Source organism: Passer montanus, unplaced genomic scaffold (assembly GCF_014805655.1).
Source record: "Passer montanus isolate IOZ18808 unplaced genomic scaffold, ASM1480565v1 scaffold26, whole genome shotgun sequence".
Classification (NCBI taxonomy): domain Eukaryota; kingdom Metazoa; phylum Chordata; class Aves; order Passeriformes; family Passeridae; genus Passer; species Passer montanus.
The window spans coordinates 5,938,382-5,965,777 of record NW_024367261.1 but is presented as its reverse complement, the minus strand read 5'-3'; the positions used below and the strand labels follow the sequence as shown (position 1 = coordinate 5,965,777).

Sequence of the window (27,396 nt, the reverse complement as noted above, 5' to 3'; positions counted from 1 at the left end):
TGTATTGCCATCAAACCTAAGTTTGAATTTTAATTACAAATTAGTGAACGGTATTTTCCTTCTGATAAGTTCATTTAATATTCATGTCAATAAAAACACATGCTAGCATGAAACAAAAACATCTGTGCATCTGTGAGTTTTGCTGAATCTCAGATAACTTTTTCATACTGCAGTTGTTTGAAGAGTGCTAACATAGGGTTGCAGAGCTGTGTGAAAGGATGAAGTGTCAAACCCAATTAACATCTCTCTTGAAATCTCATTAGTAAAATAAAGTAGATGACAATTGAATGGTAGTTTTCCCTGTTATGACAAAGGAATGTGACAGTGAAACCTGGGGGTTCTTTTGTCCAGTCAGAATACATGGTAAGGACTGGTGCACATGCAGTAACTTCTCAACAATATCCTTGTCCTGATTATGAAAAATATTCTTATCTTGCATTCAAAAGAGTGGGATATTTTTCTTTTTTTTTCCATTTGTTGAGGAAAATAAGGTGTTACAACCAAAGTTCAGATCCAGTTACTTGATTTACACCTATGCTTTAGCTCTTTCTGGTACACAGTCTTTCCACTGATGAGAGATCTTCTGCCTTGTCAGTGAAGTTGTTAATTGCTCTGTTTATGTCCTTTCAGCAAACTGTAATGCCTGAGTTTTGAACCAGCAAACTAACAAAGTGAAATTTAATTTATGAAATGCTGTGTTGCTTATCAAGTTCTTTTCACATACCCTTGGAAGTCATCTGTCTTGGATTACATACTATATATAGTGATAAAATAGCAGTATATTTTTCAAAAGCTTTGAGGGCTACTTCCACAAGGGGTATATCTTCACTGTGTTTTATGGTTCTTACAGGCAGCATTTCTGAAGGAATGCTAAAGGAGTAGTAGTGTTGGAAGGGGACATTTTCCACTGACGTGGGAAACTTAAGATGTAGTAAATAGCTGTGAGTAGCCAAGTCCAGTGATGGGCTGGGTGTGAGAGTCTCCATAGAGTTTGTGCACAGAGTTTAAAGGCCAGTTAATGCTTAGGGTGTTTTCTCCTCAAGAGGACTGGTAATAATAAATGCAACAGGATAAGAATAACAGGTGCCTAATAAATGCCACTGCAATTTTATTAACACTCCTAGAATATGTTTCTACATATTTTCCAGCCCTGTAGCATGTTTGCTCTGACAGCAGTTTCAATGCATTCAGGCTAAGAGTCATTCATTGGACAGTGCCCTTAAGGGCTAATAGATCCTTGTAGAATCTGAGATCAGATTCTTTTTTCTCCCTCATTTCCTTGTCCTGATTAGTTAAACCTGATTAGGTGGTAAAAATCTACTTGTTTAGATTCTTGCACTTTCAGTTTCACTGAAATGGAGGGGAAAAGAATTGGTTTTAAAAGGGACAGGACTACTTGGTAATGTACCTGGGAATGTTAGGTAGACTTTCCTTTGCCTCTTTGTCATGAGGCTATAGCTGGATGTTAGTAAGAACAAGCTTGTTATCCTTGTGGTTATACCATATTTGTAATTGGTGTAGCAGGTTTTCATTACCATAACTAGAGTCTTGGATAAGTTTTGAATTAGTATGATTAAAGACTTGGTGAAAATAGATTATTTAACTTGGTGTGTTCTAGATGGGGTCTCAGCAGGATTGCATTAAAGCTCTTGAGTCTCAGAGCAGAGTGACAATTTCAGTTACTTTTTGCCTTTTCAGTGAAATGAAACAAATTAACTGAAATGGCTTGTTAAAACCCCAACTTATTTTGTGTGGGAGAGTATTCAGATTTTAGTTTTTTAGTGAGTTTTCTAGCCAAGTAATAAATTAATCTTTCCACTGATGGATGGTGACTGCTCTCTTAAGGCAGTTGCTGTTTGTGAAGTGATGTGCAGTTGCACACAGGCCAGGTATCTGTCTTCTTTTGGGCTTTCAACAGAAACTTGTTTTTACATGACATCAAGGCTTCTGTGTAAAGGTTAGAAACACTTGAACTTCGCATCAGCAAATTGTTGGCCTTGGAATAATAATGCCTTGGGCAGTAAAAATACTCAGAATTTGGGAGTGAAGGTAAGTTAGCAACTAATGACGTTCCTGGACGGCTGTCACTTTGTCTTCCATCTTGTAAATGTCAGAATATTACGCCTTTCACTTACTTTAATGAGCTTGGGTTGGTTTCATAACCTGCAGATTATGGTTCATTTCCTTACTGTAGTGACTGAACTTCAGTGGAGCCCTGTTATGGTGAAATATCCACGCGTCCTTTGTGTCATGGAAGCCACTCTGCTACTGTAATGTCTGTTTTGTTTAACTTGCACTGCAGTACTTGTCCTTCTGATTTCAGTGTCTGACTTGTGTCTCTTTGCATGTGGTAGGTTTCTGTAAAGCGTGTGAGAACAACTTATTATTAGAGTATGCATCTGTTTCTCATGGTGTTTCTGATTATGATCAGCTACCACCTTATTATGCAGGCATTTGCTCAAATTGCTTTACTTGTTAAAATGTTTGGGGTTTTTTTTGCTGTTCTTCAAAGGATTGTTTTGTCTATAGAACAGGCTTTTTCTGGGTAGGAGGATTAAACAGGGCATGTGCTGCTCACCTTATGCAAGAATATAAAACAACTAATTATTTATATTTGTGTATGTATGTGTGCTCACACGGTATGTAAAATAATTCTTCCAAGAATTGCACTAAGGAATTGTAATGCAGCTTCATTAGTCAGCTGTAAAGGAGGTACCCTCCAGACAAGCACAAAGGTGGGATGCTGTTCCCTTTAAGGGCATTGCCCCTGCCATTTATTTACTCTGTGTTTAGAAAATTCATGGGAGAAATGGGCAAGTAACTGTCCTTTTTCTGTGTTCTTTGCAGAGAAAGCGGTGTACTATCATTAGTATAATCACCTGAAACTGCTGCTGTGGCAGACTGTGATCTTTATCTAGGTAGTTTAGTACAGTGTTCATCAATAATAGAAAGCCAGGCTTTTTAAGGTGCTTGGTATCAAGCCTGCAGGTAACAGCCTGCAGTGATAAACCAGGAGACAAGGAAAGGTCCTAGAGCTGCATGACCTTGCTGTGAAAGATAGGAGAAACACGATCGCTCTGCATCTGCATAATTTACACTGTTTGCAGTTAGGAGTGCTGAGTGCTTGCTGTCTCTGCTGCTGCCACTCTGGAAGCTGCACACACGTGGATAAACAAACAGTGCAGTTACTTCTGTCCTTGTTAGCGAGGCACACTCCTTACAATGATCCTTCCACAGGTTTGCTCCCTTGCACTCTGCCATTGAGTGAGGCAAACACACTGCTGGTGACAGGCTCAGCCTGAGCTGTAAGGCAGCCTGATTTGAAAAAACTAAACCAAATTTAGAACCACTCAGAAATACTACAATACTTGAACATGCTGATCTTTTGAATACTACAATACTCTGCTGCTGCCACTCTGGAAGCTGCACACACGTGGATAAACAAACAGTGCAGTTACTTCTGTCCTTGTTAGCGAGGCACACTCCTTACAATGATCCTTCCACAGGTTTGCTCCCTTGCACTCTGCCATTGAGTGAGGCAAACACACTGCTGGTGACAGGCTCAGCCTGAGCTGTAAGGCAGCCTGATTTTAAAAAACTAAACCAAATTTAAAACCGCTCAAAAATACCACAATACTTGTTTTGAACAGCTGATCTTCAGACTCCAGAGATGCTGGAGCAGTGAAATGTAAGAAATACTATTTTTACCTGGACCATCTTTGCAATTTGATAATCTTTATGCCTACAGAGGAAAGACTGTTTTATATGACAAGTTGAAAAAAGACCTGAAGGCTTTTCTCCATTTTCTTGTATATTGATAATTACTTGTAATAATTCTTTTGACCAGTGACCCTGAAAAGTATGTCAATGACTGTGTGACCACTAAATGTAAGCAATTATATATTTGGGAAATCAGTCAGTGCCATGAATTTGCTGTGGTTGCACATGTGATGAAAGCAAAAAGTTTTTTTCAGACGCAGTGTCTTGAATGTTGGCTTTTGGTGTAGTCAGCTTACAAGAACTACAAACTCATCTGGTTCATTCAAGGCATTCATATGTGTGTGGTTATTTAAAATAGCTGGTTATGGTTGCTTCATCTTGATTAACTAATGTGAGAAAGTATAGAAAAAAAACCCCAAATACTTTCCAAAATGTGAAATAATTATAGTACAATTGTGACCTACTTGGCTGCTTAGAACAGTTGAGTTGGAGATGAATTGAGCTGTGTGCATGTTCCAAAGAATCGAAGACCAGTTTTTCAGAGACTCCTTGTTCCTTTGTGTCCTTTAATGTGGAGTACCTGGTTTTACACCTACCTTCTCATTTTATAATGTACCTTGTCCCCATTGAAGGTGACTTTCTGGACTGAGGGTTGGGGGTGGATGGGGTGATGAAGCTTCATTACTTGAAATGTAGAGAAAAAAATAGTTCTTTCAAGGTTCTTTTTTTAATATATAAAATGACTTTTCCTTCTGGTGGAAACAACATTTGGTTGGGAATACTGACTACAATCACTAAGGGTCAGGAAAAAAAAGTCTTGTTTTGCAAGTTACTAAGTCTTTAAGATGACAGTATCTCATACTTCTGGATGCTCATAGTGCCAGAGTGTCTTCTGTTGCTTCCTATTGCATGGGAGTAGTTTTCTACTCAGAATAGGCAATGTCGTCTTGTATCAACTTTTTGTATGACAAAAGGAGACACCTATGAGAGAGCTTGTGGATAGTTAAAAAGAATGAAGAAAGAACCTTTACTGCTGTTAAACTACGCCAGAGTGTCTTCTGTTGCTTCCTATTGCATGGGACTAGTTTTCTACTCAGAATAGGCAATGTCATCTTGTATCAACTTTTTGTATGACAAACGGAGACTCCTATGAGAGAGGTTGTGGATAATTAAAAAGAAATTAAGAAAGAACCTTTACTGCTGTTAAACTATTAGCAAAATGCACTCCTTGTGTGGTGTGCTGTCGCAGGCAATGGGCTGAGGTGCTAGAGAGAGAATATGAGTATAGTCAAGAAGACTTCGCATTCATGTGCTGACATAGAACATGAGAACTGAAATTTTGTGAGTCACTTCTTTCAGCAAATGTGGGAAGTATTGAGTTTAGTCTCAGCAAGAAATAACAGAAAAAAAATTGACATAGGTTACAGAAAGGTTTGTGCCAATCTTTCTTTAACTGGCTTAAAGTTTGAGGTAGCTAAGCACTCTGAGATCTTGGTGTGTGTTAGCCAACAGGGCAGGAGAGGTGTAGCACTGTTGTGAAACAAAAAGCCTGAGTAGATACCCACAGAAAATGCACTGCTCATTTAAGTTAGAAAATTCTTCTAGTGATATTTTACTAAAGTCATGAAGGCTTAAGGATAAAGGCAGGAGGAAGTCCAGATGTTCAGTGGGCTTTGTGGTCATGAAATTAATGCTTTTCCTTTGACCTGTGAGAATATTTTTCAGGCTCTGGTTGTATTTGCTTGGGTTTTGAATTCCAGGCATCTTTAAAAAGTTAGTCTTCTGTCTGAGTGTACAGATTGAAGATACCCATCAGGTTAAACCAAAATCTGCTGTGATGCAGAGGCATTACAAGGTTAGGTAACTATGTTGATAATTTCCCGAAGTATATACTAGCTGTCTGCTTTAGAGGAGATTTTGTTGTCACTCAAAAGGCATACCTGTATCTTGTCATTGACACCATGGATGACTGGACATGGAATTAAAAATTCCTGGAAATAAACATTTTAGTTGCTGTGTCTCTGATCTGATGTCCATATGTGTGTTGTGTGTGTCTCTGCCTCTCCAGCCCCAGCTGTGACACTGAATGACCACATTTGTGTGGTCACTGTTTGGTAAAAATTGAGACAGCTTCAATTATCTATGAAGCTGAAAAATGCTGGAAGTGGAAAGAAGTAAGGAAGAATATATTCTTAAAAGAAAGATGGCAAAGCAAACAAAAAAATATATGTCAAAAATTGGTCAGGTTAATGCAGGATTTTATAGCACATCTTTTAGCTGCCACAGATGTGATTTCTCGTAAACTGTAAGCAGTTCTTTAGGTGTTAGTTTGAGTCCTTTGATTGAAGTATTTTGGAGTGTTTCCATCTGAATCACTGCCAGAATGATGGTTACACTGAGTTGATTAGCTGATATATCCAAATAGCTTAAAAATCTATCCTGTGAGTTAATATAGCTGACTTATTCCAGAGGCCTTTGATCATATTGCTGTTGGTGATGCAGGGAGTTGCTGAAGTTGGTATTAAGAGTCTGGAGCATTTGGATGTGACATATGGTAGGAAGCTGCAGCTCCTTGTGCTTTGAAATCCCAGAGATCAATGATGCTACTGGGAAGCTCTGCCATCCACCAGGGGTTTAAAAAGTGACTATTGCACTTTTCTTGAGATAGACATCAAAGTAAAGCTAGAGGAGACTTCCAAAAAGGTAGTGGCTTACACTGCTTAAATAAATGTCTTAAGAATCATGTGTCAAACCATTTATTTACTTCAGTGATGATCTGAACCTTTTCTAATTAGGACTGGCAAGAATGTTCCCAGGAAGAAAAAGCAGTTGGTAAACTTTCTGTTGGATTTTACTTCCAAATAAACTGTTTAGGACTTCTGCTGAATCTGTACAGCAGTATATCAGGAAATCTCTAGTAAAGCTGATATAATCCTAAATTATTTTTCAAGGTAGGAGTGTATTTAAAAGCTTTCCAAAAAGCTTTGGATGACTTCTTTCAATAGGAGCTTCTCTTGGAAGTTTAGAGGTGGTGCTGGGACTCTGTCTAGACAAGCTGATAACATTGTAATTGCATCACATCTGAAAATGGATTAAAATGGTAATATTCAGGGTAGAGCTAAATGTATTTTTCAGATAGATAAGAGTGCATTCTGCACAAGTTCTGAGCCACCTGTACACGAGCTAGCCATGGACTGAGCTTGTAGCCACCACTAATGAAAGGGTAAAGCTGCAGCAGGTGGTTTGGCTGGAGGCAAACGATGTTTTCATTACACCAGTCCTGTGTCCCCAGGTCTGTAACTTCTGTTTCAGGCAGATGTGTCATCTGAGGTACAAGCTGAGAGTAGGCAGAAAAGATTGTGTAAGATGTGTTTGTGGATTTGCGTCCCTTCAGAGTTTTTTACTGGGCCCTTGTATTGTGGGTGGCTAAGAAAACTGCTCAAAGTGCTTTGTGTCTTCCCTGCCCTCCTCCCAAGTTGGTGGGGTTGGTTTGTACAGACTGGTGGATGAAGGCATGGCTTGGTCCCAGGTATTTCTGCACTGAGAGTGCAGAAGTATATATTTGATATATTTGAATTTTGTGTAGTGTGTCTGTTTCTATACCTTTCATCTGTGTCCTTACCTTATAAACCTTACTGCATTCTCTGCTTGTGTTGTCTATAGACCTTTCTCATTGTGTTTTTTCCTCTTCATCCACATTTTCTTTTCTTTCCTTCATCCATGCTTTTTTTTCCCTTGATGTGAAGAGTGAGTGGAAATTTCTAATTTCCATATATAATTGAAACATGCCTAAGGTTGTAGTTTTGATAAATGGCCTAAGTCAGTCTAGCTCTGCATGTATGTTCACTCCTCTCTTGCACTGGCATCAGGGAGCACAGGGCTGCCCAGTGAGACATGGTAGCAATCTCACTTGAAACCAATCCCAGCAGAGAAACCCAAGGTGATTGAATTTATAATGTGGCCATATACCTGCCAGCAAAAGCCCAAAAGCATGTAAGGACATTTTGTCTTTAGACTGGGGGTTTGTCATCCCTATGTTATTTCTGGTAGCACTCGACCAATCCCAGCAGAGAAACCCAAGGTGATTGAATTTATAATGTGGCCATATACCTGCCAGCAAAAGCCCAAAAGCATGTAAGGACATTTTGTCTTTAGACTGGGGGTTTGTTATCCCTGTTTTATTTCTGGTAGCACTCATTGGAGCTGGGTGTGAATGGTGATGGTGTTTTTTCATTGGTTTCTTGTGTGCTCTGTGGGCTTTCTGGGACCCAGGAGAGCACAGCCTGCACAGGTTTCTTTCTCCTGACTTCTGTAATCTCTGCAAGAAACATTTGCTTGCCTCTTAACTTGGACATGCTTGTGTAGCTCTGCTGATCTCAGTGGGGCTTCACCCTGGCACCTTGGTCTGCCAGTTTGCAGGCTTGGTTTATTGACCACCAGAGATGGGCTGTGTTTTGTCTTTTATGACAAAACAGATACTTATCTTTCCTCTGGAAAACAGCTCTGTGAGATTTTTATAAGGAATCTGGCACTTTCTTTTTCATGTGGGACAGTATTAGTAATTAAGTAATTACTGGTTAAAAATATGTACTATCTAATTTAAATATCTTCTGATCTGATTACTCTTAAATACATTGTGGATTTTAAAAAAATTGAAATCATAGTAATGACATACACTGACTTTGTTTCTTTTTTTTTTTATTTGTTCCCTTCTCTTTATGTGAATGTGAATTCTCATCGCTGTTGCTGGGTTTATTGCCAATCCTCTAGAAAACCACCAAAGGTAGGCATTTTGTCTCTTTTTACATTTGTATCTGCTTGAAAATATTGAGCACTGCAGAAGTATCGGGCATATTGCTGTAGTATCTGAACAACATGGCTTCAAAAAAGGAAAACATTAAAAAAAAATCTGTTTTTTCAAACTTCCAAGTTAAAAGCTTCATCATTTCAGAAGAATATATTTTAATCCAATTGAAGTGCAGGAGAGGTACATGGCCTTTTAGAGCTGTGACCAGGACAAGCCAAAATTTTAATGCAGTCGTAAAAACATTTGAAAGACTGAATAAGTGTGTGCAAAACTTTTTGTTGCAAACAATTCTGTTTAAAAGTTCAAGTACTGTTTTTAAAAGGCAACAAAAAACATCTAGTAATAAATAAATAAGTTTTGTTTGCACTTGACAATAGTCAGGAATTTGGCAACTTTTACACTAATTACTATGTGCACCAGAATTCACATAGAAAAGATTGTGTTGTTTGTAGTGCAGGGGAAGGGCAGGAGAACAAGTGATATGTACCTGTTGGGACATTTAATAAAATTCTTCTATCAGTTGATATGCTTAATAAAAGAGAGTTTGATCATTGTTAAACATTTTTTTAAAGGAAGAGAACTCTCCTTCTTTCTGATGCTGTAATTCCACAAAAAACAATTGTTTTTACAAGAGTCTTCATTTTCCGTAGTGCATAATTTGTGTTCCATTATAGGCAGCTAAAGTTATTCTGGACATTATGTAAAAGCTTACGTATGGCCTTGTGTTTCCTTGGCAAAACCAGAACAGCTGCAGGCTTGTGCGTAAATGTCACATTATTGTAGGTATAGTTGGATGGTCATTAATATCCTTAAGCTATAGTGCTGAAACTTATGATGTTGTGTGAAATATTTACCAGATGGAGACAGAAGAAGGTTAGTACCATCTGGGGAAAACTGGCATTGCTGGGTTTGTAAAGATGTGGTATGAGATTTCTTTATTTATACCGTTTTTGGGGTACTGCACATAGTTGATATAAAAAAAAAATTAAAATAAAATTTTGTAAATATTGGAAGTCTCTTTACCTTTAATGGGCTACCTTATCATCAGCCATGGATAAATTGTTTTCCCAAATGAACTTGGTAGCTCAGAAGCTGTGATAGAAAAATTTATATAAGAATATTGGGATGCTATTTTGCTTTATATTTTGCTATTTCTGCAAACATTCTATTTAAGTGTAATTTTGTGGCAAAGGTAAAACAGTTGTTCTGAGCTGAGGTCTGTGAGCTGTGTCCCAGGGTCCCTTCAGATTTTCTCTCTGCACTTCTTCAGCCCTGTCACAGGTCTTGTGTTTGTCATAGTGACCAACTTTTTTTTTTCCAGTTCTTTAATTGCTTCCATGGACACGAAGTTGACTGGTGTAGACTCTGTCTGTCATTTCCTTGTGTATCTCCTGTATTGCTTATCTCCATCAGCGGTTGTAAGAGGGCTGTAGGAACAGCTGCCCAGTGAATGAAAAGTTCCCTTCTTCAGTTCTCCCTTCCTTTCCTTTTTGGGAACCAGCCAGCCCCATAAGTCACCCAACCTGTCAGACTGACTGCTTCTCAATGAAAGCAAAATATGATTAATTGGTCAGATAGAAATGGCCATTAAACATTGGTCATACATTTGAAACATTTTATAACTGCACAGACAGTGTGTTAGGGATTATGTTCAATCTGGGTAATGCATTGCTAAATGCTGGAAGCCCCAGACTGTGCCTGGCCTGTACTGAGGATTAGACTTCATAGGAATAATGAATGTGAAATTAAAGTCCTTTTGAAACTAATTATGTAATTTGGCTTAAACTGGCAGACAGTTAATATTGGACATGTTGCTCATTACCTGTAACTGGTTTCTATAAGTATACTTACATGCATAAACCCTTGAAATTATTATTTCTGCAAGCCATTGATTAGGAAACTTAATAAAAACACATTGTGCAGAATGTTGTTTTAGCTTTTTAAAATGTGAGCACCTATTTGGCTCTCTTTTTAGATTCTGTGATACGTTACTGCAGCACTAGGCACAGTGGCTTCTCTAGTTTAAAATTGAACTAAAATCTGCAATCTTCTTTTAAAGCCACAGGTACAGGTGAATTTGAGACAAAACTCTATATTTTTCACTGACACATGTGATGGATGCATGGACCTGCATCCCAGTTTGCCTTGTTGAAGAAGCCGTAACTTCTGGTTGTCTCCTTAGCAAAATAATCATCAGCTCTCTTAAACTGCTTGCTGCAGGTGTTTGCTGAAGCAATCAAAGCCCCGTATCTTTTGTTTTTCTTAAATGTTGTGGTTACCAGAACAAATATTTTGTGCAATTTGTAAGAGTTGCTGACACTCCAAGTATAGTTCTCTATAACCTAGAAATGACCGACATAACTTACTTTATTTAGGCTAATGTGCACATTACAATGACTCTGGATATAGTAGTACCAGGATCCAGCACTTCCCAGCTAGCTCTTTCTCATAAATTTCCATTTTTATGTGCTTGTGCTGAATGTACCCAGTTCATTCCTTCATTCAAAATCTTTGCTTTGTAACCTACTACCCTAGTGTGGCAGGTTTCTGGCAGCCTCCTTTTATCTAGCTTTCTCTTTTAGATGCTAGGATGAAGTATAAGATGCAGAATCTTGCAGAAAATAAGAAGATTTTAAAGGCTTGTTTTTTCATTTCCCTCTGTTGTTTAAAAGCACAGAACACTTAATGAAAATAAAGAATACTGCAAATCACCTTCTAAAATGTAGTTAAAAACTATTTCATACAGGGTGCTTGAAGTATAAAAAGTTCTGTTTGTTTCACAGATATCTCTGTTCAAATACATTTCATTAGTTTTGATATAGTTGGTAGATACACTTTTGGTGTATCTACCAACTATATCTTTTACAAGTTGGTAAGGATTTTTGCTAAAAAGGCTTTTTTAGTGCCTGATAATGGCCATTTTGAATATTGACTATTGTGTCTGAGACTTGAACATTACCAGAACTTCTCATGGCTTTGATAGTCATATTTACAGTGGGTTGATACCCTTTCCAGGAAAATGGATTCTGAGGAGAAAAAATTAATAAGAGAAAAATAATTATTCTGCACACTTCTATCAGAAAGAAGAGTAATACCTATCACTTCCATTTTAAGGAAGAATAATTAAGTGAAGAGAGGAGAAAGAAGGGAGAACATTAGATAATATTTAGAATATTTAGTTGTTTCTTCGTGGCATATGATTTATGTCTTGACCTCAAGTATGCTTCCATGCTGAGCTTGGGATTGCTTGTACTGCCATGCCTGTGATGGGCATCAGAAAAATATAAAATAGTTATCTTTTTTATAATCTTTTCTGTACAAGGGTCACTCTTTTGGTAGAATGCTGTCCTACAGATATTTCCCATTAAATGCCTTCCTGATGTACATGTTGAAGAGCCTTGCTGATGGAGACCATGTGTCTTGCTCCTGTGTGCCTTATTTTTACTGTTTGCAATCTGTTTTCCCAGAGGTCTCAGTTGTCCATAAAATTGTTTTGGTTGGGTGAATCCTTAAGGTATGGTTGTTGGGAATGTTCAAGGTTGCTGTTTTGTCATCACTAATCAAAGTAATATTTAAGTGTTTGCCTGCCTGTTTTAGTGGAGAGGGCAGTTTAGCTGCAGCTGCTCTGCATGTTTTGCAGATAGTGCATGCTCCAGCAGTTTCTTTCTTTTTGCCTGACACTTTTTTTTTTTTAAAGTAATCTTGTTATTTCTGTTAGAAGGATTTGGCAATTTTCCAGAACAGAATTTATAAATAGACCAAATCCATGCCCCAGCTTTTTTATGTTTATTATGGAAACAAACTAAAATGCTATATTTACATTTCTTTTATCTGAAGGCAGAATTTTTCTCTTCCTATTGCAGAATCATTTTTTGACCTTTTGAAAACCAGTCTGACCAATTTTTACTATTTTAAAAACATCCCAATAAAATCTGCTTTGCTGGAAGAAACACTTGGCTACAAGCCCATATTTTAGTTTTAAGAGTCCCTTTGCAAGACCAGTGTTTAAATTAGAAGTCATTGAATGATCCTGTCATCATTTTCTGTGTTAACCAAGGGGAAAATGTGTAGGACAATAGATTAAATTGGCCTTTAGTAGTGCTGTATTGACATTTAAGTCATTACACATAAGCATGTATAGCCAAGTAACCTTTTTAACTGGTCTGTGTGATCCACTTCAGATAATACTTAGTTTTAAGGGGTGAAGAGTGGTCAGTTTTGAATTCTTACAGTAGGGTCTAGGGTTTTTTTTGTAATTTAATTGCTTGCCATTTGATCATTGGAGAGACCAGATATTGTTAGCAACTCCTGTGACAAAAATTTCCATAGAATTTGAATATGAAAAGAGAAACATTAGCTCTTGGATTGTAGAAGTTAGGAAAAAGGTTTGTGTTCTTACTGATGGCATCTTGATGATCAAATGCACAAAAGGTAATTTAAAATGCCCCCAACCTATGTCAATGTCTGAAGACAAGGTGGAGTAACTGCTGCATTTTACTTGCAGTTCAGTGGCCAAATGACATTTTTGACTCAGTCACATCAGGATCATCCTGATTCATGATGATGTCTGATTCTATTTGTGCTGCAGTGACTCAGGCCTCCCTGTTGGATGATTATTATGGGTTTGTTTGTTTTTTCTTCGGAAGGGAATTCCAGAACTCTTCACTCTTACAGACTGTGTTGTCTCAGTATTTTAAGTCTTCTCTCAGGCCATTTGATGTGTTTTGCTTTAAGCTGGAGGAAAGGGAAAGAGGTGAGGTTGTTGTGCTAACCTGGTGTTACCTTCTGTAATATTTGCAGCAATAGATGTTTTGGGAAGGGTTAGATTGCAACATATCTGTAGATTATGTTGTGTAGTAACTCTGAATAGCTGGGACTACAAGATGTTCTTCATCCCCAAAAGCCAAATGAAAATGATCCGTCTTTGTCCTCACCTCAGGATTTGTCTCTAGGGAATTTGCCTGTTTCGGCTGACAGAGCCTGTGGCTCTTGCTCTACACTGACATGCATGGCTTGTCCCACAAAGGAGATCACCTTCTGGATGATCAGGCAAAGACAATCTTGACCCAGGCAAAGTTTTATTAAAAAGGTGGTTTGAGATTTTCCCCGCCTCTTGTGCTTCCCCCCAAAAAACCCCAATAACAAAACCAGAATCTATATTGTGAACTTGTCCCCAGTCAGTTTATGATGGCAAAATGTGGAAAATACACTGCAGCTTAAGGTGTGTTTGTAGCAACCTAAACCTGTGAAAAAAAAAAGTTAAATGTGTGTCATCATGTTTTGGAATGTGCAGGAAAATAAACTTGGATCAAATCCCATCATGTTAAGTAGTTTTACAGGACACTCTTCCAGGTTTGCAAGCCCTCTGAGCACAGTATTGAATCTCATTCAGCTTCTTACTGGATCTCTTGGCTGAAATGATATTACAGCTTTTCATTAGAGCAGGCTCTGATAGCTTGTTTCTCTAATAGAGCTACATCTTCTGTTTGTAGCTTCTGAGCTTCCTCTACTGAGATGCAGTGCTGTCCCCTTTGTTTAGATGGATAATCTAATACTATTTATTTGCTCCTTAAGACTTGTGAGTAGTAATGCTCTTCTGAGTATCAGAAGTGCATCCCATGGTAAAAATTGTGTATATTGTGCTGATGTCTGCTAAATAGTCATCTCACCTAATTCTGTGTATTGAGGCCTTATGTTGCTGTTCTGATACTGTTAACAGAAACATTTGTCACTGTTGGTGCCTGGAGAAGAGTTAATTATTAGTTTTTGTCTGTGTTTTGTAGTCTGTATTAGGGGATAGAGTAAGGAGTAATCTGTATAGTGTATCATACAGATAGGAAAGAAGTATTGACCTAGCTTCTGAGCTTCCTCTACTGAGATGCAGTGCTGTCCCCTTTGTTTAGATGGATAATCTAATACTATTTATTTGCTCCTTAAGACTTGTGAGTAGTAATGCTCTTCTGAGTATCAGAAGTGCATCCCATGGTAAAAATTGTGTATATTGTGCTGATGTCTGCTAAATAGTCATCTCACCTAATTCTGTGTATTGAGGCCTTGTGTTGCTGTTCTGATACTGTTAATAGAAACATTTGTCACTGTTGGTGCCTGGAGAAGAGTTGAGTTGATTATTAGTTTTTGTCTGTGTTTTGTAATCTGTATAGTGTATCATACAGATAGAGAAGAAGTATTGACCTTTGTTTCTCTCATGATTACACAAAAGTATTTCTGCCAATTATGCCTTTTTACAGTTCTGATTTAGGATCTGCAGAAGTAGTAGAGCCCAACTGCAGTTACACTGTCATGGATATGTACTGCTTTAAAACAAAAGTCTTATAGTCAGGGTTCCTAATTTGTCTTTTTTATGTGCTTCTACAGGTGTTTGCCTTTGATCACTGCTTCTGGTCCATGGATGAATCAAACACCACAAAATATGCAGGTAAACTATTTTCTACACAGTGGACAGTGTAAATAATTTGAGAACATATGAGACCTTGGGCTTTTGTTTTGTGAAGTTGGTTTAGAGTTGGTTTGGTTTTGGTTTTTTTTGCATTTTGCAATGTGATGCTCAAGTGACTTCTTCACAGAGGCAGAGTTATCATTTTTACAGAGATTGAGTCATCTGGGTACTGGTTCCTCAGCTGAGAAGGAATGCAAGTTTTAAGGTGCCTGGGACACTGTTCAGGAGAGATGTTTTTGCTTTTAAGCTATAACTTTCTTTTTTTATCACCTGGAAGTGTTTTTTGTCGTTTCTGTCACAATTTCATTTCTGCATCAGCAATTACTTCTGACTGATGCTAGTGGTGAATGTGCATGTTTTCAGTGCTCTGCATCTCTGTGCATGAGAGGGGGGAATAAAGCATGTTCTCCTCAGACAGTATGGTTATCTCAGGTCTTTCAAGTGATTCATAGTGTGACTGTTGAGATCCCTAATGTGTTTTGAGTGATCAGCTTTGTGACTCCTTCCTCCCAAAAGCTGGATAATCCACCTAAGATTGTAATCCTAGCAGCTTTCTCATAACTGGATTTGTCTATTAGTATATTCATATTTTATAAGAGGACTTGTTTTGGTAGAGAAAGCTCTGAACACTGGGATTTCAAGGCTGTGGTCCATAGAAAGGAAAAAAACCCCAAACATTCAGTTTAGATACTCATATTGTGAAAATTTTTGGCCCATAAAAAATCTTGAAAGCTGATAGGGTTCATTTCCTCAAATTTTAAGATCAGTGATGTCATGAATGAACATGTCTTAAAAATATATTTCAGACTACTGTAGGCTCTGGTGTGAAATCTCAAATCTTAAGGACTGCCCTATATTTCTTAATTGCCTGAGCAAAGAGAGACTTCTTCAGGAAAAGTTTTCACTTGTTCAGCGTTGGAGAGCTGTGTTTGCACTGAACAGGTGCGTAAGGACTGCCCTATATTTCTTAATTGCCTGAGCAAAGAGAGACTTCTTCAGGAAAAGTTTTTCACTTGTTCAGTGTTGGAGAGCTGTGTTTGCACTAAACAGGTGCACTGCACAGTGTTTGTAGCTCAGGCTGGGAGAGCCCACAGCACCTTCTTATGTGCCTGCACACCCCTGTTTCCTTTAAGAGGAAGGAGGTGATGATGTGTGCCCATACCTTGGCCCTCTGTGCAGGTGGGAGCTGCTGCTGTTGGGTACACCATGGCACTACCCACAGCAGAGATGGGACAGACCTGAGAAACACTCCTAACCAGCTGAACTTGTTTCTGTCTTGGTTTAACCCATCTCCAGGTGAATTCAGTGCGGTTCTAGATCTGTTTATTTTTCATTTGAGTGAAAGCTAGCTCTCTCTATTGTGTTTCAGAAGATGTAAGTGGATTTGTCTTATCTAAGAAATGAAATTTTATTATCTGTATGTAGATTAACCTCTTGTTGGACTGGTTTCTAGAAAATGGTGCCTTGCATCTCTTCCACTTTCTTACTGGCTAGTAAGTTATGAGGTGGTTTTTTACCTATTCCAGTCAATATTCCTGCCTGGGAAAAAAAGAAAACCAAAACTGGTTTTTGGCTTTGGGTTTTTTCCTTGTTTTGTTGGAGGGAAGTGGTGGTGGTGGCAGGGTGTTTGTTTGGAGTTTCTTTCTTGGTGAAAGGCTGTGTGGGAGACTTTGGTGGTGTTTTTTTTCTTTTCAGAAATATGCTAAGAATGTGAGCTTAAAGAGTTGCATACAAAAAACAATGGTTTCACTGTTTTTGTGTTGTTGTGTTTGTTGTATGGGCCTGAAGCTATGTTATGACTGCCAGGCCTTATGTTCTAGAACATAATGAATTTGATACAATATCGAAACTAAAGTAATTAAAAACCAAACCCAAGGTGTTTCAGGTGTGAATTACTGGGTTTTTCACCTGCTTGGGCATGAGCTGATGCTATCCTATACAACAGTAGCATTTCTTGGTTTAGGTCCAAAAGCCAAATGCTGATATGGCAATATTTCAGGTTTTATATATTGTTAATATTAATACTCCTTAAGTCTGTTTTCAAAGCTTGGCCTCAATGTGCATATGTATTAACAAAAAAGCCCCAAAAAACAACAACAACAACCCAAAACAAACAAGCAAACAAAAAAAATGTAACTGGATTTGGTTGGGATTTCTCATAACTTCTTTGGCTCATAGAACAAACCTCCATTGTCCTAGGCATCTTGTAAATAACCATTTTGTCTTGCATCCAGAGACTGTTAATGTTGTAACAGTTTTTGGTGCAATCTTAGAGTCCAAACAAGCCATCTGACCACCTGACTTTTGGAGCTAAATTGGTATCTCTTGGATGCTGGACTAAGAAAGAATGCTGATCTGGAAGCTAGGTGCATTCAACGCTCCCTGCCCAAAGTAGCTCTCTGTGGATGTGTAAATTTAATCCCAGGAGCAGGGATGAGTTGCAGAATTAAAAGGAAACTTGTAAAGCTTGAAAGCTAAGTCCAGACTACTTGACAATGTAAGTTGTGTATGAGCTTTAGGCTGAAGTAAAATCCTTAAAGAAGGCATGTACGACCAGTTTAGTTCTTTGAAAAACCCTTTTACCTGTATCAAAGAAATACAGTGGAAGATGATACAGTGAGAGGTTTAACAAGTACTAGACTACCCTATCAGCCATTGCTCTCTGTGCAAAACTGAATGTGCTCATCTTGCATTATGTTGAATGGATATATAGTTGTGTATATCACATTGTATTACAGATTTAGCTGATTGACAGGTGGGTCATGAGAACACACAGAATGGTGTGCACCACAGACAAATACATGGATAACTCTTCCTTGCTGTTATTTTTTTAATGCCCACAAACCCAATGTCCACTCCTGGAAATGCACATTTGTTACAGGATCTTTAAAACTATTACACACGATCAGACTGACTTTATTTCTCACTTTATTGATCAATCTATATAATTAGTAAGTGCTGCTATCAGCACTTACTAATACTGTTCACTCAAGAGCAAAATTCCTGTTTGGATAAACTTAATTGCATGGGTAATTGAAAACAATTCCCAGGCTCTGGGGTGTAGGGCTGACCCTAAAATGGTACTAGTCATCTTTCTTTTATTAGAGATCTTCAACTTATTTGGCTGAACATAAGGCTTATTTTTTTCATACTAATTTTCTTTCTGTACTCATGTTTGGGAAGTACCTACCTTATCTTTCCAGCACTTGAAAACACGGGTATTGTTGCTGCTGGCAGCAGAATTGCTTTTTTAGCAATTTTTTTTCCTGTTGAAATGGAAACTGCAGTCTTAAATTTTAAATGATCCAGTGATATCACCAACAAAATCGTGAAGGTAACCTTCAGGTGATGAGAAACTTGTAGAGGGCATCTTTGCAGCTGTCCTTGCAGGACTGGCTCTCATAAAGACAGCAGGGAGTCTGGAGTACAGAAGAGAAGTAAACTCTTTGCAAGCCTTTGTGGAACTGGTGCTCTGATCTCTACCCCCCAAGATAAGGGGGCTCTTTAGCAACTTGATATATTGTGTTAGAGAGAGCCCCATCCAACCTGTCCTGGAACCCTCCCAGGGATGGGGCCTCCACAGTTTCTCTGGGCCACCTGCGGCAGTGCCTCGTCACCTCACAGTAAAGACGTTTTTGCATATATCTCATCTAAGCCTATACTGTTTCAGTGTGGGGAGCTTTTCATTTATCTTTGGTTGGTTGGTTTTTACACTGAATGTTGATGCTGTGCATTTCTGAACAGTTTGTGTCTGTGTCATTCCAAGCAAGGAATGGTTTGTGCTGATCATCACATGCTAGCTTCTGCACCTTTTTTCTGTTTTTTGTTGTTTTTTTTTTTTCTTTTTGAAAGACATAGGTGTTTGGTGAAAATGTGGATCTCTCATTGGGAAGGGGTGAAAACTAAGTCAATGAAGTAGTTTTTGAGGAGTGGGGGAATTTGGTTATAGGACAGAATGAGTTTGTCTTGATCTGGAGAGGGATGAGCTTTGTCTGCAGGCTGCAGTAGTGCTGTTTTAAGAGTGAGCAAAATAGTTTATTGCCATTTGTTCATGACTTGAATGGGCCAGGAGTCAGTTCATGGATAGAGGACACACCTTCATTGCCTTGAAAGCTCACAGAGACAAATAACTGCTCGGCATTTCAGTGAAGAGGAGGATATTGAGAAATTCTCAGAGATGAGAACAAAGGATTCTTTTTACAAGCCTGGACAACAGTAAGAGCCTATTGAAGCCTGCAATGAAGTGGATTTTTAAAAGGAAGAAAAGAAGTCCTTCCGTTTGGGAAGGATTCAAGAGATGGCATAAATAACTACTGCAGCACTTAGGTACATTCCTAGGACCCCACGCTGTATTGACTTGCCCATGGATTTTTCATAAACTCCCTAACCTCCATCATGTTTGGCCTGAAATCTCAGCTCTGTGTTTCTACAGGCTCCTAAAAAGCCATACAACTGACTTGGAGCTAAACTGTAATTTTATAGGAAATATGTATTCTGACTGCAGCACTTTCCTTTTTAAAAGGAAGCAAACCAGGCAATTGGCTTAAAGATCTCTACCCTTCTACCCTCAGGAGAGACAGTGACTTGAGGGTTTTGAGCAGACACAGCTGTCTTGTCTGTTTGTAATTTTGACTTAACATTGAAGCTGTTCCTGGTCTGCAAGAAAAATTCACTAGACTTTTCTTCCCTTTCCTCAAAAGGATGGGCAGAGGGGAGATCTGGCGTGTGAGAGCTGGCAGCTCATTTGCTTACCCTGGGCTCCCTGGCAGCCTTGGGCATGCTGTCCCGAGCTTGCCCCTGCTCTGAGCAGAAGCTGGGACAGGGGATGGATGTCTCTGGCCTTTAGTTGCCTCTAAGATGCTAAATTGTCTTAGCCAGCTGGAAGACTGGGAATTCCCTTCTTAAAGACTGTAAGGGTTAGTGTAGGGAAAATCCTCCTGTTAGGTAATCTTTTTTTAAAAAAAAATTTCTCCCATTTGCTGAAGATTAGGTCATAAGTTAAAACCCCTGCTTACCTCTTTAAATGCCAGGCATCTGTGGAAGAAAAGTCATGTAAATAAGAAAAAAATTTAGATTGCAGGCAGTTGGTTTATTTAGCAAAACAGAAATGCAGCAGTGTTGACACTGGGCCTGTATTTTTTCTTTTGACTGTAAATGGAACTGGACATAATTTTTATGATACAGAGTTTGTAATCAGTTTGCAGACCCACTAATAAAATTCAAGGGGGAAGCAGTGTGGTTTCTTAATGAAAATAGCAAAATATCATGGATGATATACTGCTACTCTAAATGCCCTGCATTTGCAAGTTAATAAAATATCCATATTTGAAGTTCAGTATTTGTACTCTTTTCTGTGAGTGCACTTAAAACCACATCTTATTTTATCCCATGATCATTTGACTGGTTCTATAAACAACACTTCTAAATGAACCATTTGTCTGTGTTGGTATTGCTGAGCTCTTCAAATATGTAATAAAAATACCATTTTAGAGTTACATATCAGTGTCTCATTGATTTTCTGTTTGTGATGACAGTTTGAAAATTAAGTATCTCCTGAAAAATAAATCCACCTTTGCCAGTGAGATTTGAAGTGGATTCTTTCCCTGATATTTATCAGTAAAGGAATCTGTAGGTCATCCTATGGTCATTATGGCATGCACAGTTTTAAAACACTTAAATGTTTGCTTTTTTCCCTTAGGAAACATGGAGGAGATTACTGGTTTATTGCTTGTCAGAAGTGGGTGATAAAAGTTTTTTCCTCTTCTGACAAATGGTTCTGTATTCCACTCACAATGACTGTGTAATGTATAGATACTTTATTTTTCTTTTAATATTTATACTCAGCTTCAGTCTTTGCTTGATTTTTGTGCTCTTGCTCAGCAAGATAAGTGACTCCCTCAGGAGTTGGTTAGAAAGCAATTTTTTGTTTATTCTACATTCTTATTAAAGTCTTCTGCTGATATATTTCACTCATCAGTAGTTGAGCACTCTCCGTTTCCAGGTTGTTGAACAGTGCTCTCTCAGCATAGATATTATAAAATGACCAAATGACCCCTAGTTGAAGGGGTCAACTAGCACTGAATGCACATGGTGAAGGAAATGGAGTCACTCCAGAATACAGTGGATTTTCCTCTGATTTTAGTTTCTGTATTGAGTATTTCTGAACTGTGTTAATGCAAGTCCAGTGACACTTTGGAATTTTAGAAATTCAGCTAGAAGGACACACAGAGACCGTTTCATAGTGTGTCGCTGCACTTGTTTTTTCTTTATAGGAGAAAAGAAATTAGGTTATAATGAAAGGAAAATGAAAGTGGAGTACTTTCTTGTCCTATTTACATGCCTCTAAAACATTCTGCAGTCATTCCAGAAGTGGTTCTGCAGGAATTCTCTGGGCTATGGTATGTAGATGTTCTCCTAGGTAATTATGTAGCAATATTAATGGTAGTATGTAGTTAGATTTATGCCATTTTGAGAGTACAGAAGTCACTACTGTATCCATGGTAAGAAATAATTTCTCCCAACTAGTAATTGCTGAAACTCCCATACCAAGATGAGAGAGGCAGCTGATCACAGGTGTTCATAGAGTCACCATGCAGTGAATCTGAGTTTAAAACCATACACCTGAAAGTGAAAAATTACTGTCCTTAGCTCAGCTCTCCTTGCTTTGGGTGTACACACAGCTGATGTAATTGTCTGATCAGAACTCGAAGCAGACAACACATTAAACTTCTTTGTGGTCTACAAATTCTGGGCTTTCCTATTAAAAAACGAGCAAACAATATGACTATTTTCATCTTCTACATCTGAAAGATTGAAGTACATCTAAAATCTGCCTGGCTCAGGGAGACAATTTTCAAACTATCAAATTCTGCAGCTGATGTTTCAAATTATGTATTTGGCAGAATATGTCCTCAAATGGCTCTCTTGAAGTCTCACAGCCTCCTAATACACATTTTCTTCCTGAATGAAATTGGAATGCTTTTATCTTGTTCCAACATCACCTTGCTACAGGGGGAATCCTAATGGCTTATGGTGAAACTTGAGGCAAGTTCCCAAGAGAACAACTACTTGCTCCTGTGTGCCCCTGATGTCTTAGTTCACCAATGGATTTCACTGAAATTTTGTTACAGGACTCTTTTTGTTTTGACCCTTTTTGTTACAGGACTCTGTGATTAAATAATAATACATATTAATTGGAGAAACTACACTGAAATAATAAAAAATTTAGATGTCTGTGTTATTTTCTAAGCATTCAACGTCTATGGCAGCTTTTGAAAAACTGCTCGCTTTGCAAGATAATTAGCAATATATTTAAAGATGGGTAGCAACAGTTTTGATCTTATCACTCAGTTGTACATTGATAATATGTTTCCATCAGTGCTCTTAATAAAAAAAAATAATGTGCAAACCTTTTTTATTCTTGTTTTCAGTCATTTTTAGCATGTTATACAATTTAAAATAAACAAACCCAATTATTTTCTAGGTCAAGAAGTGGTGTTCAAGTGCCTTGGAGAAGGAATTCTGGAAAAGGCCTTTCAGGGATATAATGCTTGTATTTTTGCCTATGGACAGACAGGTGAGTACCCTAAAGGGGGCAAACACTTTGGGCACATGGGAAGTGAGAACAACAAAACATAAATATTAAGGTAGATAACATTTAAAAGTTGTATTTTGAAATATTATGGTATTTCATATGTGTCTAGCACAAGCAGTGATAGGTGAATTCCTAAAAGCAGCTCTGTCAGTATGATCCTGGTTGGGGCCTCTTTCAAAGCCTGAAAGAGTAGTGAGTAGTCTTCTACTGGAGATTTATTCAGTTTCTATTGTTTAAGTGTGTTCCAGGAGGCCCCAGGTAATGTTCCCTTCTGAAAGAAACCTTCAGGATAATTTCTCTTTTTGTTTACCTCTACCTTGTCCAAAGAATAACCTATCTGGAACAGCATGTCAGGTTGTTCTGATACATGCTCCTGGAGCAATAAAAAGAGAATTAAAATGTGCTTGAACAAATGAGTAATTAAGAAATTATATTCTAAATCATTTTCTTCTCATTTTTTTCTTTTAGGTTCAGGAAAATCCTTTTCCATGATGGGCAATGCAGAGCAGCTGGGTCTGATCCCACGGCTCTGTTGTGCTTTATTTCAGAGAATCTCTGTAGAAGAAAATGAATCTCATACTTTTAAAGTTGAAGTGTCCTATATGGAAATCTACAATGAGAAAGTCAGAGATCTGCTTGACCCAAAAGGGTGAGTAGCTTCACTTTCCCCCACAGCCTTCTGTATTTTTCTCTAAACTCTGAAAATAGGAATTGATTTTGGAAGTCCCTGAGCAGGTTTTTTCAGAATGTATGTTTATATGACTTCTTTAGAGAGGATTAGATATCAAACACGAGAAAGAGGAGAATATTCATGTGTGTTCAATTAATCACTGGTGTGATTAGTTTAAACATTAGGATACCATCCTACTGATGCAACTAAATACTGTATGAAGTACTTTACCACCAGAAAGCAAGACCACATGCGAGTAAATTCTGGGGTATTTTTGACAGTTGATACAGGCAATATTTGTGTACAAATTTTCATCAGCTAGGAGAAATTTGAAGCTTATTTACGGCTTGGTCCTTATGGTTTAGATATTGAACTTTTCTGAATGTGGAAAGGTGACACCTTAGCATTTACTTAAGAATTCTTTCTTCTATTTTGTCCACACAGAAATAGTGGTTGGGCACTCTGGCTTGGAGATGTGTATACAGGAAGTAGTTTGACAAGACTTATTCAACTGAGCATTGATATATGTAGTTTATATTTCAGTTCTTGAACATAATTGCTGAAGGTGTTGTATGCAAGTTAGTTAACAAGAAAGATTTCAGACTTACTTGGTATGTGTCAATAAAGTGCAGAAAATGTGAGAAGAATGGAAGCTAATTGCTGGGGGGAAGGTTTTTAGTCTCCTTTTTATTTTGCTCAGCATTCTTTCTGCCAATTAAGGCATTTCAGGTTTTGTTCCAGCCACAAATACTGGGGTGGGAAGATGCATTAAAAGTAATTTTTTGTATATAGATCAAAACTGGTTAGATTGGTTTGACTCTTTATTGTTTGAGTTACGAATTCTGGAATACTTTCTTCTTCCTGTTACAATTAGAAAAGATATAAATTGACTTCTGCTATTAAAAAGGTATTTATTTCATATTGGGGTAATTTTTGTTTATCCATGCTAATTAGTGGATTGTGCATGAAGTGTACTTTCTTCCACAGGAGTCGGCAGTCCCTCAAGGTTCGAGAGCACAAGGTGCTGGGTCCATATGTCGATGGCCTGTCTCAGCTGGCTGTCACAAACTTTGAGGTAAATTTAAACCAGGGACAAGTTCATAAATAACATCTAGGTACACGAGCAGTAGGAGTCTCAAAAGAGGTAAACTAATGTCTGTCCAGATATTTTGGTTCTTGAGTGATTATGGTCTCTGGCCATTGCAAAGATCTTCTCTAATTCTTTGGGAATATTTATTTCATGTGGAAGCACTAGGTTTGCCCTTATGTTAGTTACAAATATAATACTGGTATCTCATTAATTTGCAGTTTCACTGCATATAATATATGCCATGAACACAATATTTGCTTGACAATGGAAATATGAGGATTCTGAAATAACAATATTAGTTTTTCAGCATGAATTTGATTTTGTTGGTGAATACTACATTCTGTTTTGTATAGGTGTGTATATAGGTAATTCATAACTTAAATTACAACAGCATCTATGCCCACATGATTTACCAAAACACATTCAAATAAATTAGTATTGTAGAAGACAGTGAACCGCTGTAGGCACAGTGGAAATAATTAAAGCGGCGCAGTTTTATGAGTTGGGTAGGCTTTTCTTTTTATGAGGAAACTGATTTGGAAATATGATTTGGAAGTGTTTTTAAAAAGATGTTAATTATTTGTGTAGTGTTATGTCCTGCTTTTTATGTTTTGCGTTTTTAAAAATTTTTCTGCAGCATCTGTGCATATTATACCATTATAAAAACTGCTTTTGCAGCTTCTGTGGTGAATTGCTTAGTTTGAAAGCACACCTCCTTTGTGCAAATTCTAGTACGTGTTGTTCATGCTTAGGTTTTGGCTGATGACTTCTGAAACGATTTTCAAAGACTCAGTAAGCACATATATCAGACTCTGCATAGTCATCTTTGTCTTGCACATGTGGGAAGATACAGGTTGAAGTGAGGTAATGTTTTGAGCCAATTAAGTGAAGATGGCATTAGTGCAGGTCATAAAGAGATGCCCTGTGTTCACTTGTGTAAGTGAATCTGTGCTGGCCTGATTCCTGGCATTAAACAATATGATTTGTAATGTGGAATAAGGAAAAGGTGAGTTGACTATAGTTGCTGGGCTTTAAGTGCAGCACTTAAAACAGAGATGTGATTTAACATTGTTCTGTGGATTTATATGCCTCTGTAGCAATACATCTCAAAATGTGCAAAGAATTTTCTCATTACTTCTACCTTTCTTTCTTCCTCTCACCCACACACACCTTCCATCTAGATGGGGATTTTGTTTAGCAAGCACAATACTTTGCTCTTATCCTAGCATCCCTTTTTACTCTTTTTGCTCTAGGATATTGAGTCACTGATGTCAGAGGGAAACAAATCACGAACAGTTGCTGCAACCAACATGAATGAAGAAAGCAGCCGCTCTCATGCTGTGTTCAATATTATTGTGACTCAGACACTCTATGACCTGCATTCTGGTGTACGTATTTCTGTTGATTAATTTATGAAGTTGAGGTGGATTTTTCTTCTTCCTTTCTCTTTCACATTAATCATCTGTTTAACTGTGTTTTGACTTTTGATACCATGGAGCCCAGTAATCAAGACTGAGAGAACCTTGGAAGAGTGAGGAAGCACACCGCATAAAACAAACAGTCGGATCACTTTTTAAGATTATGTTGACATCATGAAACTTTCTTAGATCTTCACTGTTGGTGGAGTTAATGTGTTTTAATGGCCTACTCTGCCATAAGGTGATTGATATTACCACATGGCTGGTTCTGCTTCCTTGGTGCTTCAGGCCTTTACTAGAAAAGATATGGGTGACTTTCAAAGCTCTGTAAGACCTCTGACAATTCCTTCATCTCTCATGTCTCAAATGTGATACTTTAACCCACATGATTATGAAGAACAATGTTTCATGGTGCCAGTGTCAAGCATGTTGGTGCTTCATGCCACTGTTTCTTAGCTGTTGTTCTCCCATGTCCTGTCTGTGCAGAACTCTGGGGAGAAGGTCAGCAAGGTCAGCCTGGTGGATTTGGCTGGGAGCGAGAGAGTTTCCAAAACAGGAGCTGCAGGAGAGCGCCTGAAGGAAGGCAGCAACATAAACAAGTAAGACATTGGCATACGCAGGCTGTGAGCCCTGATCTTGAAGGAATCACTCTTTGTTCCCTGGCCTCCTCTTGGTGCTCACGTGAGCTTCATCAGAAGCAGTTCAATATGGCTCTTTCAGCTGCTCTGTGCTGAGCAGCATGTGTTTCCTGACATTGGCATAGGGATCCTGATGCATACCTGACTCAGATGAAGGCTCATTGGCATACGCAGGCTGTGAGCCCTGATCTTGAAGGAATCACTCTTTGTTCCCTGGCCTCCTCTTGGTGTGCTTGTCACAAGTCAGCTCAAGAGCTTCATCAGAAGCAGTTCAATATGGCTCTTTCAGCTGCTCTGTGCTGAGCAGCATGTGTTTCCTGACATTGGCATAGGGATCCTGATTCATACTTGACTCACATGAAGGCTATATGAATTTTATCTGGAAAAAGTGACAGCAGTGCTCTTTAATTAAGCATATACCTTTTGTGATTCATTTATACACCCTGTCCCCAGGCTCATGTGTTTGTCTCATCATCTGCTTAAGGAAGAGTGCAAAATTGCAGAGTTGAATGGCTTTGTTCCAACATGAATTAAAATATGTAAGGGTATAATGCACAGTTTGAGAAAATCGGATCAGAACGAAGCTGTGTTGGTTTAGCATTGCTTTGGGCATTCGTGCTCAAGCAATGACAAGTTGCAAAGCACTTTTTTTAGCCATAGTTACTGTGTTATTGTCCAAAAGCAAGAATGTAGCACACTATTACTGCTGTCTTAAATATACTATTTTTTAAAAGAGAGTGCAACTGTTACATTAAAAGCTACTGTTTTTCAATTTCTTTCAAAATGTTACAAAATATTTTGTGTTGCCAGTGACAGCACAATGTGTGTATGAGCAGCACTCATACTTACAATGATTCAAATTTACCTTTTGTTAATTTGAACATTTTTTCTCTTTCTAGCTTAGTTTCTAATCTACTTTGTATCTAATGCATCATCTTGGTAGCCACTTTGGCATAGTTCTTATGAAACAAAATTATGTAGCTGTCTTTGCCTAATGGCAGA

General features: G+C 38.1%; 1 protein-coding gene across 5 annotated transcripts in view; it reads left to right on the top strand.

Annotated features, from left to right (window-relative positions):
* KIF13A (kinesin family member 13A) overlaps positions 1–27,396 on the top strand; it is a 105,737-nt gene that overhangs the window by 32,556 nt on the left and 45,785 nt on the right. For all 5 annotated transcript variants that reach the window (XM_039712001.1, XM_039712000.1, XM_039712002.1 and 2 more), the window contains exons 3-9: positions 8,491–8,503; positions 14,903–14,963; positions 22,468–22,560; positions 23,047–23,227; positions 24,236–24,323; positions 25,592–25,726; positions 26,243–26,355. In XM_039712001.1, the coding sequence (XP_039567935.1) occupies positions 8,491–8,503; positions 14,903–14,963; positions 22,468–22,560; positions 23,047–23,227; positions 24,236–24,323; positions 25,592–25,726; positions 26,243–26,355 (684 nt within the window). The remainder of the gene's footprint in view (positions 1–8,490; positions 8,504–14,902; positions 14,964–22,467; positions 22,561–23,046; positions 23,228–24,235; positions 24,324–25,591; positions 25,727–26,242; positions 26,356–27,396) is intronic.